The sequence below is a fragment of the Columba livia genome, chromosome 8 (genome assembly GCF_036013475.1).
Source record: "Columba livia isolate bColLiv1 breed racing homer chromosome 8, bColLiv1.pat.W.v2, whole genome shotgun sequence".
NCBI lineage: Eukaryota > Metazoa > Chordata > Aves > Columbiformes > Columbidae > Columba > Columba livia.
The window spans coordinates 4444181-4457852 of record NC_088609.1 but is presented as its reverse complement, the minus strand read 5'-3'; the positions used below and the strand labels follow the sequence as shown (position 1 = coordinate 4457852).

Sequence of the window (13672 nt, the reverse complement as noted above, 5' to 3'; positions counted from 1 at the left end):
CCCTTCTCGCTGGTACTCTAAATGGCTCACAGGCTCTTCACTGCATGGCAGAGTGTTCCCATGGGTCTTGCAGTTCTCCTCCAGTGTTTCCAGAATCCTTTCTGATGCAGAGACAGGACCCAGCATCCCATACCAGCCAAGCCAGTCCCAAGGAAAGAGATGATCCAGCCCCTCTGCTCCTACTCACCACTGTCCATTTACAAATCCACCTCCTGGATGCAGTATCAGCACACTTTATCAAATATTATTGTTATGTTTTCTTTCACTGATAAAAGTGTTAAATACAAGAGGTCTGAGAAATAGATCTCTGTGGGACCCCACTATGAAGACATGCACTCCATGATGATTATCCATTTACAATTAAATGCTAGGAGCTGTCAGTTTGCTCGTTCTTAATCAATGTAATGTGTGCCATGTTGATTTTGTATCACTCTTGTTTCTTAATCAAAATGTCATAAGGTACCAAGTCAAATGCCTTCCAGAAGTATATTACATTGACATGGTTACCTTTATCAACCAAACATGTAGTCTCATAAAAAAAATATCAAGTTAGTTTGAAAAAGATCTAGTTTCCATAAATCCACATTGATTGGCATTATATTACCCTCTTTTCATTCTTTATTAATCAACTATGATATCTGGCTTTTCATTACTTTGCTCAGAATTAATGTCAAGCTGATAGGGCTATAATTACTTCATCGGTCATCCCATTTGCCCTTCTAAATTACTGGTACAACATTAGCTTTCTTCCAGTCCTCTAGAACTTGCCCCTGTTCAAAGACTTATTAACAGTCCAGAGCTTCACATGAGCTCTTTTAAAACTCCTGTCAACCAGCTGTGCCAAGTGCCAACCAAAAGCCACCACTTAACTTTATCAGAAAATTGTGTTGTAACAGCAAACCTCTCCCTAAGCCATAGGGCATCCTCTGCCTTTCTGTAAACACAGAGCAAAGTATTTATTAAACACAGCCAATTTTGCTGTTATAAGCAATTCCTTCCAACTATGAATCAATGCCATGGCATAGACACTTTTCTTTCCTAATCGTCATGGAAAAGACACTCTTACTCCCCTTAACCCTGGAGTCACGCTGCTCCCTGTGTTTCCCTTCACAGCCTCTCCCATTCCTGCCTTCTGATAGACTTCCCAAAGCCAAGAGCTCTGCAGCTGGGGTGAGGAGCCCCAGAAAGCCCAGCTCCCACTGAAGGAAGGGGAGACAGGGTCTCAGAGCACCCACCCATGCTGCAAACCAGCAAAGCACTGAGCACTGTGGGTATATGAGCAGCTCTTCCCAGTTGAGTGCCAACATCTTCATGTGCTTGATGCTTTGGCCATGAAGCACTCTGCCTGAGCACTCCTCCTCTGTCATTTCTAACCTTACTGGGCATTTTATATTCCTTATAGCCAGTAACTCAATAAGCAGGCAATAGGTAACAATCACAGTAAGTCCTCAAGAAGTTAGACCTCATGAAAGCAACTTCCAGGCATATGGGCCAAAAATAAACCATTTCTCAGTCACACCACTTCAACATTCTTAATCCTAAGCACTCAAGACACTTGAGCACCAAGCGTCTGGGAAGCACTCGGAGCTCCTCCTCCCACCTCAAAGGCAGAAGGAATTGCTAAAGCAGAGGAAAGACAAAAAGCTGTTAGCAAATCTTTGTTTGTTTAAGATGTGTTTATTTCTAGTTGCCAAATATTAACAAAAACATCCTATTACATGCTTCCTCTGTCAGATTTCACAATGTGAGTAGGTGACCTTAAAACATTTGTGCACGTGTATTAACAGTTTTTTTTTTCCAACTACCAGTATCTAGAGATCAATAAAGGCTGGGCCTGGCAAAGTCTGGCTTTGTGCTCAGCCATGGCACCTCCAGCATGGCCACGCTGGGCTCCCCAAGGCTCTGCCAGCTCCAGTTCATGATGCCCAGAGAAGGAAAGGTGCATTCCTCCACACACATCACTGAACCCTTGCCTTTCACAAAAACTCTCCTGGACTTCAGGTGGAGGCCAAAGTAGGACCAGTTTTCTGTCGCTTCTAAAGCAAGCACTGTATCTAAAGACATCAAAAGAAATCAAAGATGGTCTATCACACCAGGGTAAGTTGGGGAACGACCTATTAGAGAGCAGCGTAGGGGAAAGGGACCTGGGGGTCCTGGGGACAGCAGGGTGACCATGAGCCAGCACTGGGCCCTTGCGGCCAGGAAGGCCAATGGTACCTGGGGTGGGTTAGAAGGGGGGTGGTCAGTAGGTCAGAGAGGTTCTCCTGCCCCTCTGCTCTGCCCTGGGGAGACCACACCTGGAATATTGTGTCCAGCTGTGGCCCCTCAGTTCCAGCAGGACAGGGAACTGCTGGAGAGAGTCCAGCGCAGCCACCAAGATGCTGAAGGGAGTGGAGCATCTCCCGTGTGAGGAAAGGCTGAGGGAGCTGGGGCTCTGGAGCTGGACAAGAGGAGACTGAGGGGGGACTCATTCATGTTTACAGATATATAAAGGGTGAGTGTCAGGAGGATGGAGCCAGGCTCTTCTCGGTGACAACCAATGGTAGGACAAGGGGTAATGGGTTCAAACTGGAACACAAAAGGTTCCACTTAAACTTGAGAAGAAACTTCTCCTCAGTGAGGGTGACAGAGCCTGGCCCAGGCTGCCCAGGGAGGTTGTGGAGTCTCCTTCTGTGCAGACATTCCAACCCGCCTGGACACCTTCCTGTGTAACCTCATCTGGGTGTTCCTGCTCCATGGGGGGATTGCACTGCATGAGCTTTCCAGGTCCCTTCCAACCCCTGACAGTCTGGGATTCTGTGTGATTCTGAGAGCTGTCCTGAGAAAGGGGATACTCTGCGATGGGTATGAAGATAGTCTTTAAAAAAAATAATTGAAAAACAAGGAATAAAACAAACCCTTAGGGGATACATAAACCACTCATCTTTTAATCGCATAACACCCAGAGAAGAAATGGAAGACCAGGATAGTGTATACCGTATTAAAAATAGCTTCCGCAACCCAATTCTAGAGTCACAAAGCCCGCCAGTGCCTTTGTGCCAGCCCTCCAACAAGTTACACTGTGCTGGAAGAGACACAATTAAGCGAGAATATGACAGAGGCCTCAAGTCAAAAATAACACAAGGGAGAAGAGCTGGAAACACTTATTTGCACTTTCATGCAACGCAAGACCCAGGCCCAAGAAAATAATCCGATTGTAGGTTTAAAAAAACCAAAAGGACCTGCATCTTCACACAATATATGAGCAATCAGAGTATAATTAATGCATAATTAAATAGCAAAACTCATTGCTGCAGCATGCTGTAGAAACCAAAAGCATGAGCAGACTCAGAAAAGGACGTACAAGTTTCTGGTAGAAATATGTGGTAAAAACAGTGGGTAATAGATGCACTGGTCTGGAGGCAGCTGCCAACTCTCAATCCTTGAGGGGATAACTTCTGGGAACCAGAAAAAGCTGACTTGACTCACATCCTCCTTGTTATACCTGCAAGCACCAGCTACCAACCTCTGGCACTGGGGTGATCTGAGTTCGATCTCTGGTCTGGCCATTCTGACACTCTGATCATCCTTCTAATGTTTTTCTTGCCCAAGCTAATTGTAAGAAAATCTAGTGTAACTCCTTCTTCTATCTCCTCCCTCCACCAAACCACTCTCCTTCCATGGCGTGCTCCTGCTGCCCACCAGCTTTCCCATTCCCTGCTCCCAGCCAGCCTGCGATGGCAGGTACCGTGTCCTCAGCCCGACACAGCGCTGGCTCCATCCCCACGGGGTGAGGATCCATCACGGGACCGACCGTGCCGCTAGTTCACATGGAACCTGGAACGACAAACCACAGAGGTCCCTGAAAGAGCAAACGGAGCTCAAACAAGAGCTGATCCTTGTGTTAAAATTAGTGTCAATGCATTTATCCAGGCTACCTGAGGATACTCTTGGGGCAGCAGATCAGCTGTAGCTTGTTAGCTGCAGCAGTTTCCCTTTTCACATAAATCTTGACACACAGTCTCCTGCATGCTGCTTGTATTACTCCACTGGTGCCCCCCTCTACTGGCATGAAGCACTCTCTGCTATTTCCATCCTGTGCATCCAGCGATGCAGCTCAGGTTCTGCACCTCAGTCCTAATCCATGGGGCCTCTGCGGATTGACGTGACAGGTACATAAGGAAAACTGGCAGATGGGATGGTGGCTCTCTATCGAGATGGTTTAGGGGGATATCTGAAATGTTGCAGCATTCAAAGAAAGCCTCCTCTGCTTTCTGCTCCCCTCCCACAAGGCTGAGCTAATCGAAGTGAAGAACATGATAAACTCTCTGCCCCGAGTCAGCTCTATGCTGACAGTTCACTAGAGATACAAGATCGCTCAGTGACATTAAAAATGTCAGCAAACACCGATCAGGCTTGACGGAAGGGATGCATTAACAGGCTGGAGGGGCATAGGGCAAGGTAAAACTTCAGCAAATGCGGTCAAGTGCACAGGCAGCTTTTCTCCTTTTGTCCTCCACAGAAGGCTTTTTCACAGATCCCCAAACCCTGTGGCCACCATTGCAGCGGTCAGGTGTGGAGCTCAGCGCCACATGCAGGGCCAGATCAATCCAGAAATATTCCCTGCGGTGACACAAGCCTGGCAGCTAGCATGGGGCTGATTCCCCCCTTCAGCTTGTCCAAGAGGCAAGCCTTGGATACTCTGAAAGAAGCCTGGAGGCACAGGGTGCTCACCTCAACTGCTGCTGCAGAACAGCAGTGACAAGGGAAGGAGTTTATTGGAGAAGGAACCCTGGGAAAGACCATCTCACCACCTTGGAAAGAGGGACTGCTGAGCTCTGGAGCATCCTGCACCTTGGCAGAGGGAGCGCTGACAAGGATTGCTTCTTCAGATGATTCAAAATAAAGAGGAGCTGAAGCCGTGTGCTCATGGGCAGAGGGATCCTGGAAGATATTTTGCTGCTACTGCACTACTCACAAGTACACAAACAGGTCTGCTGCAGGTACACATCTTTCCATACGTAACCTCGCTCCTGTACTTGCAGCAGCAGTTCCCTCACTCCGTAGGGTCCTCTCGGTATCACTGCTCGCAAGCAGAGACCCAGAGGACAGATCGCAGATGCAGGTGGGGCCATCCTGGAGGAAACTGCTCTCAGTCACACATGCCATTTACACTCACATGAACTGTTTTCTTGACATCTGAAACATCCAAGTCTCTGCATTATCCACGACCTAGAAATTTAGTAGTTTCACACCACCACCCCCAACACCTTCACTTCATGGATGTGGTCAGAGGCAGATTCAGCCTAGGACATACTTTTAAGTCAGGAATGTGCCAGAGTGAGTGGAAAAGGGGCCATCTGAGCTATGCAGGGAAGAGCAGGGGGGCTAGACATTTGTCCATCCTGATTTGTCCCACACTGGGAGCTCACTCAAAAAAGACTGAGGTCTCACTGGGTCCAGCTGCTTGGCCAGAATTATTTATCTAAGCTGGAAATCATCTCTCGTGAAAACACGCAGGTGGCTCCCACACAAGAATGACTAGAGAGTGAGGCAGTGAGTGGCATGGAAAGATCTTCACCCTGCGGTGAGAGCAAGCCCCAGGGAAGACAGCTGTGCAGCCACAGGACAGGAGAGGTCCCTGCTCTCCTCTTCAACCTGGCTCACTTCCCAGAGGGACACAGGGACCCCGGAGCCAGCCTGCACGTCATAGGGCATCAGATATTGAAGAGTCAGAGAAACTGCAGATTTTTAAGGCATTAGAGGGGTTGGAAGAAGGTGAACATTTCTCCCACATGTCCCCTCCCCATGTGATCTGAGGAAGACCAGAGCCTTGCTTTCTGAGTAACACCTGTAGAAGAGGACAACCCCAACCCATGTGCCCCCATCCCACATGCTCAGACTCCAGCCCCTTCAGAGAGCTGGGCAGGGGAACACTCCACTGCACCAGCTTCCCTCCTCCTCCTCCCGCCTTCAGCTCTGTGCTTGGTGCTCCACGGATTCTCTCCAGCCCTCAGCTTTGTATCACAGTATTTGCTGAAACCCAATACACGATTGCCCACCTTGAAGAACAGCCACTTGCCTGGATGTCCAGGTTACGATGAATCCCAGCTCCTAACATGCTAATTTCAGGAGGCTCAAACTACGGGAAAGAGCCATAAGTCATTCATCCTGAGGACCAGAGGAGCACAGCTGGACCAACCTACTTCTTAGCAAACATCACAGAACACAGTGATTTGTTTTTTTAAAATATTATTATTCTGCAGCCATCAACCTGCTGGTTATGTAGCTGCTATCCATTCACCGGAAGTTTAGTGAACTTCAAACGGCGATCATTAATGGTCACTGAACTGCAGAATGCCCCAATGTGCTTTCAGATTTCATTTACCAAGGACCAGCAATCAGCCAAAAGATTTGCTCTGACAGCAGGGAAATACAAGACCCTTTGACAAGTTCAGCCGGGAATGTGCTGCCAGCATCCCTTGTTAAGTTCATGTTCTACCCTATTTGACGGAACAGATCATGCAAATTGTCCTTCTGCGGCTGCTCAGCCTGTCACTCATTCTTCCATTTAAAACAATAAATAAAAGAACAAAAGAAAAGCCCACAAGTACAACGAGCTGTTTACAAGCAAATTCCACTTACTGAGACCCCTAATTATCAGGAAAAGGTACAGAAATCCAAATACAACATTAAATTGGTTGGGGGAAGGGAATCTTACTCATCCAAAGGTTTAACCAGGAGGGCCACCTCAGTTTCTCATGTGCACAGACCCCAACCTCCCCCCTCACTCTGCTACTGCTCGTAATCACACTTGTTCTTTTCTTCCCACTTTGATTTGTGGCTTATGGCATCACCACATTCTCCTGTGCCAGGAGACCCTGTGGATGCACAGCAAGGTCTATAACCAGTCAGAGAAGCTGTGAAGCAACACCAGGTGCCACACAGTGAAGTCCGAGACATTTTGTTCTGCAAAGTGACCACCGGTCTCTTAGGCAGACATGCTGTTGAGACACCTCCCCTTCCTCACAACACAAAGGGAAATGCTGATTTTTATAATGGAATATTTCCACATTTATCAACCAGAAGTTGAGCTGAAGGGAACTGAGCTCCTAGAAGCCTTATATGGCTGTAAAACAAAACAGAGTCAGCAACACTGGGACCAACACAACCTTTGCTGTAGAGCAGCCTCACAGTGTCCCAATATTATGCAGAGACACCGCACTGTGCCCGCCACAATGGGATTCTCCCCAGCTGCAAAACGCATCCCATCAAGTACAGTAAGACTCTATTAGAGGAGATACAATAGGGAGCAGGAGGACTCGCTCAGCCCAGCTTCTGAGAAAATAACTCATTTCAATGCAAAACAGCAGTAGTTATTAGACACCTCCTTAAAGAGGAAAGGAGAAGGACAAGGGAGGGGGAGAGAGGGAGACGGGGACCATGGCAGTTTGCAGAAAGTACCTTTTTCAGATTAATCCACTGTTTGAAGTAATCAGCAACCGGCAACCCTAAGTACTGGCATTGTCCTGGTAACCTGTAAGAGAGAAGAGAGAGCAGGTTTGATTCAATCAGTGTCCTGACAACACAAACTCTGTTTTCTTAAGTGCATTTAGTTCTGAGATGGAAGAGGCCCTCAAGTCTGCTGTAACATGCTGCACATCAGAAAGACTGTAGCTCTTGGCAAAAAAATCTCTCAGAAGAGCAGAGCTTAGCTGAAGACTTGTATACATCCAGCCACACTCAGGCTGAACATTTGGAACGGGAGCTCTGTGTAAATGCAGCACACAGCTCTTCTCCACAGTGCCTAACACACGCAAACATGACAGGAGCATCCAGGCTGTCCTTGGCTAAATGAACTCATCACAAATCCCTGCAAAACCATCCTGCTCAGCCAGCAGCTTACAGGGCAGACAGAAGGACTGACAACTCACTTGTCATGCCCTGGTGCTTTTCCACTTGGCCTTCATGGTTAAAACACCAAGTGAGATGTGAGGGAGGGAAGGAAGCACCGATGCGCTCATTTTTGGGGGTTGTAGTGCTGCAGGACCAACGTTTGAGGGCTAAGAAAGGAGAGGCTGCTTTCCAAGCAGGTGCCTGGGAGAAGAGAGCAGTCACAACTCTGAAGACACAAGGTGCTGCATCTGTCTCATCCCGGGTTTGAGCACAGGCAGCCAGAGCTGTGAGCAGCGTATTTAACCTCTCCCTGCCCACAGCAAGCAGGGTTCACAAAACAAAACCACACCAGGAAGGGAGGTGGATGGCCTGAAGAGACAGCAGGACCCCAGCATCTGGAAAGCTGTTTCTCCCACGCTGTGCTGGCCCCGGTGTGTTGAAAGGGGAGCTACGATGGGCTCCTCTCTGTCAGCAGAAGGGGAAGGCTGAGTCGCGAAGCCGTGCGGCTCCAGCCGAGCCTGCGCAGGGAGATGAGTTATGTGAGTTTTCCCCGGCCGGTTTGATCTGATCAAGAGTAATTGATGGATCTTGTTCATTCACGTCCTGCTGAGCACGCCTGGGGCACTGGTCACAGGATCTTTAACTGAAGCAAAGGAACATCCCAAATAAATATGTCAACTAAATAAATGACTAAATTAGAGCTATTTGTGCATGTTAAACGCCACAACTCCAGAAATCAGCTTTTGCAAATGGAGGTGGGTGGCAAATTTCACAACTTCCTCAGGCCCTTGGGGGCTACTGGGGGAGGTTGTAGGGGAGGAGGGAAGAGCTGTGAGTGCCAGCATCAGCTGCTCAAACATCCCAACACAGACCATGTCCAGGGCAACGTCTTCTCCCACTCTCCATACAGGACAGAGTGAATAATCCAGACTGGACTTCAGACTCAGGCCTGAAATTCAGGAATAAACTCTGGTCAGATGTGGATACAGGCCAGGTACATCGCCTTGAGCTGGGGTGCGCCATCAGCACCCCATGTAGCAGTGGAGTGCTCAGTCCAGCTCCAAACCCTCTGGTGAACAGGGCAGCATCCCTTCAGACCTACAAGCGGATTTGTGAGCCCTGCTTAGGCCGAGAAAGGAAGAGACTCTCTGTGCCAAAACCAAATGCCTGGTCCTGAAAAGATTTAGGAGCAATAATTTAAGTCATACAAACACATTTGAATAAGGGTGTCCAGAGGAATCTCTTTGAAAGTAGGAAGCCTGTCAAAAGCACAAGCTTGCGAGCAGCGAGGCTGCGGCGATTTGCAGGGTAAGCAATGTGACTTGACAGCGCGGTCTCATCTCTGGGCACGGCTCATCTGATGCGAGCACCATCGCGCCGAAATGAAGCACCTGGAGTCACTCCTCGCAATTGCACAGCCGTCACATAAATAGCAGCCTAGTCCATGCATTTTACAGCCATTACACATATGTCCATGACATCCTGCAGTTAAACAGACCCCACCAACCCCAACCAGCATGCTAAGAAAGCTCTTTATCCAGGAAAACTGCTTTCTTCTGGTGCCCGAATCAAAAAAATCACAAGAAACATCTAAACTAAATCATCGGTCTGATACAGACACGTGATCAGCTCGACCTCTCTTTGGCTGCTCACATTTGGCTAGAAAGGATGATGACAGCAGTTTGCAAAAGGCATGTTACTAAAAGCTGGGTTTCTTCTCCCTGCCCAAGAGGTTTTCATTAGTACAGGTCTCAGCATAGCTCCAGTGAGAAGAATAATTATCACCTCACCTAACATTTGGATAAGGCCCAGGAGAAGCGAATGCAGCATCATTCTTGTTAGCCACAGGAATTGACAGCTAACCACCCAGTGCAATGAATGACATCTAAAGCGTTTCCATCCCTGTGGGATCAAAAGGTCCAGCAAACTGGACAGTCTGGTTCTACTTCCACTTCGAGACTGATGGCAGTGTGCCCTGGGCGCTGGACAGTGGGTCTTTAATTGGGGAAAATAAATGCTCCAAATAAATATGTCAACTAAATAAATGACCCATTTTTGCACACAAGGAACAACCCCAGAAGCTGCCTGTGAAGCCGTGTGACCTAAGGACATTCCCCCTCCCCCTCTGTGCTTCTGCTCCCCTCATTTCACGTTAGCACCAGAGACACTTCACCAGGTTTTCCAGGCACTAGAAGACCTATGCTCATGCTGTAACAAGGGTAGGCTGTCAGCAGCACGGTCCAAAGCAGCAGTCTACTCACTGAGCTGGAAGATGCATGTCTGGTGGCTCCAGACCAGCAGGGATACAGCCACCCAATGTCCTTCCCTCTGCTGAAGGACTGTCCTATGGGTCTGGTCCAGTCTGGGCTTCCAGCATTCCCAGCACAGGGAACGAGGGGCTCTCACTGCACAGAAACCAGGTCCCCAGGTAGCTATGGGAAGGAAAACACCCCTGGAGTTGTCTTTTCCCCAACTCCAAGCTTGTCACCTGCAGTAGTCCCTTGGTGACCAGACAGGACTTCTTCCAGCACCTTCTCCAGGCTGGGGTGTGCAAGGCACACCTGCAGCTTTCCTGGGGAACAGAAGTGCCAGGGCCTGTAAGGAAGCATCTCCATTTACCAGGGTCACCATTCATTTGAGCAGCTCATTTGGTAAACACGTTCTTATGCTCAGTATGGCTCCCTTGCTCTCACAAAATTCAGCCTTGATCATTGGGGCAGCTTTGTTTGAGGATTGGGATTTTGTTTGAGCTTGGGATTTGGCCCTCCCTCAGGTGAAGGAGAAGAGAAATGATGGTGCATTTCACTGTATTCAACATCCCATGATCCTTCCAGCTTTTGAACAAGGTCTCGCTGCCTCCCCAAACACTGAAGCTCCTAGTCCTTGCAGGCTGTCAAAACCACCTCCTCAGCCAAACATCACAGCTTCAAGTGTGACCACACTCGACAAAGAGAAACTTGAAAATGGCTGTGGGATTTTCCAGCCTTCGATGCAGCTCTGGTAAAGTCTGTCCTTCCAGCAGCAGGGATGTGAGCACACAAACTCGACCCGCTCTCAAAACACAGGTCCCCTTGGCACAGAAGAGCAAGTGACAGCAGGCAGCTCACTCTCCTCTGACGGGCAAGCAAGTCCACGTCCTCCTTGGACTGTGGTCAGCGGTGGCAGCTCTGCACCATTTTCAGAGAGCTCCATCACGCCAGGCTCTGATTTCCAGCCGGCCCAACTCCTCCACTTTGCAGGGTAAATGGGGCCTGGAGATGAAGGCGATGTAAATGGGAGATGAGGTGACATGGCTGCATTTCTCCCGTTGAAGCCGTCTCTCTCCAAGGCAGCAAGAAGCGCACAGCTCGGCGGTGATAAACGGCCTTGCTTTAGTTATCACTTTCCTTAAGTTAAGGAGAGCAGCCTAGTGATGGATGGGCTGGAATTCGGTTATCAGGGAAGGCTGTCAGCCAGAGTTGCCTATCTCCACACACATTTAGCAGGGCGTCATTATGCGATGGCATGGAGTTAAAATATGGCCAAGGGTATTGAAAGAAAAAGAACAGGATTAAAAAAAAAAAAAAAAGGCAAATTGAGCAACAATAAAAGAGCACGAGGCAAGAACGTTATCGTACTAGTGACACCTTTTATCTCAGTCTGGTTAGCTAGAGCAGGGCACAAATTGGTCCTTCCTCCACTATTGTATCCTCTTGTACAAACACAGGCAGATAAAATGTGTCACCAGTGCGATAGCATATCAATTTAACCCTAATTATCTAGGGGGTCAAACTAAGAAATAGGGGTTTCTCCTTTCAACAGGTTCCTCCATCTCTGCTCGGAGCCACCACATTAATATGGCAGGGGGAGGGGCAGCCGTAATTGATTTCTGTCACTCAGGTGGTCCTGGCATATAAAAAATTAATGCTTGATTCTCCCAACTAATCAAAGCTGGTTAATGTCCATCTGCTTCTGGGTTCAGGATGTCAGAAGACAAAGAAATTGGGCCACTTTCTACACACTGGGTGTATTGATATTGAGGCAGTTAAAAGAACAAGCCCCTCAATGGGAAAGATAAAGGGACATTAAATCTTGTTTTTTATAGACCTGGTCTCAGCCCTGGAGACCTTGAGTTGTAAGAGATGCAGAACATTTTAATTGTGTCCTGGCCAACCCCACTGCACCGGGCTGCAAACGAGAGGGCAGGCAGGCGGCTGCCCTGGAAATCCCTTGCTGGAGGAGGGCTGGAAAGCTGTTTGGATCCTGCAGCGCACAACAGCGACAAGGTGAGAGCCAAAGAGAGGAGCTGTCACACCACCTCAGCCTTGCACCCTAGTTCAAAGCCAGGCTGGTCAAGACGCGGCTCTGGATCACGCGGAGCAGAGCTGCTGCTCTGTTTTGATGTAGGGTGGGGTGTCTGCCAGGCAAAGAGGAAAGCTCAGGTGCCCTTTCCTAAGAGAGAAAACCCGTGAGGGAATAACATCCTGTGCTAAGGCGCCCGAAATACTTCAACAAAGAAGCAGCACCATGTGAGCAAAGCCACATCTGTCTGTACCAAAACTCGCGTGAGCTGGAGCCAAGCTAGAAATTTGAAGCAGTTTAGGTAAACCCATGCCCTCCCAAAGAGGCAGCCTTAGGTTGACCCAAACTTGGTTGAAACAGTATGTATCAGTGGCTTGGGGACATGAAGGGCTGAGACCCTGCTCCAAAGTGCTGGGGCTGCAGGAGCATCCCACAGAGGGGCAGAAAGCCTGTCTGGGCTCTGCAAAAACCACTGCGCCAGGCCAGGAGGCTCTGGCACCCCGCTCACACGATCCTCAGCTCCATAGACCAGCCAAGGGGCCAGAGGAGCCTGCCTGCCCCTGCTTCCTACAGGATGAACCCTTGCTGGGTGAGTGCATCCCACTCTCACCCAGCACACCCATGGCACTGTCACTCTCTGCCCCCGTCACTGCAGGCCAAACCATCCCAGCATGGCTGTCCTTAAAATTCACAAGTAATAGGTGTGGAAAGACAATACACTTGGAGAGGGTCTGAAAAGCCCTTGGGCTTTCACAGAAACCCTGAGACAGGTCCCATCTCCCTCCCTCTTCGCCTGCCTTCCACCCTCTCAGTTCTCTCAACCACCTCCAAACTTGTCACAGTGCAACAAGCCTACAAGCTGCACATCAGCTTTAAATATCAGCATGCGTGAAGCAGGGACATGAGAGCAGGGGAGAGGGAACAGACAGAGCAAGCCTCCATCGCCTGTCAGGAAACACTAATGAATTTCAACACCAGCAGCCATTGCCTCAGACGGGCTGGTGAGAGGAGGAGACAGAGTTACAGCAAGGAGCCTTTGCAGAACAGCCTGCCTTTTTTTCAAAGCCCCCTCTGTTAATAAATGTCACCGCTGAGCGGGCTGTAGCAGTTCTAGAACTGGCATGGGGTGGGTTGGGGGAGAGACAGGCGACTGACAGTGCTCACGATGCCTGGGCAGCACAGCCTTTTCTTCTGTTGCATCCCGAGGCAGAAGCCAGGCAAAGGAAGCAGGCAGGACACTGCTGTTAGCATGAAGCTGTCTTCCATCAAGCCCCAGTACCCACATAAAAACCTCCACAAGGAGCCACCAGTGCAACTCCAACACATCCAGTCCTGTTCACTGGGACAGATGGAGGCTGTACACGGAACGGTCTTTGGCATGGGCAGAGGGACACCGAGACGTCCGGCCACGCTGCCCGTGTTCTCGGCAGCAGCAAAGGGTTACAGAGCAGTCTGTCCCTTTGCTAACACAGATGCATTCCCGAGGCGGCGCAGGAAGAAGCATCCAACACAGGGC

General features: G+C 49.2%; 1 protein-coding gene across 4 annotated transcripts in view; it reads right to left on the bottom strand.

Annotated features, from left to right (window-relative positions):
- ERI3 (ERI1 exoribonuclease family member 3) overlaps window positions 1-13672 on the bottom strand; it is a 134968-nt gene that overhangs the window by 73038 nt on the left and 48258 nt on the right. For all 4 annotated transcript variants that reach the window (XM_065071619.1, XM_065071618.1, XM_065071616.1 and 1 more), the window contains one exon: window positions 7444-7516. In XM_065071619.1, coding sequence (XP_064927691.1) covers window positions 7444-7516 — 73 coding nt within the window. The remainder of the gene's footprint in view (window positions 1-7443; window positions 7517-13672) is intronic.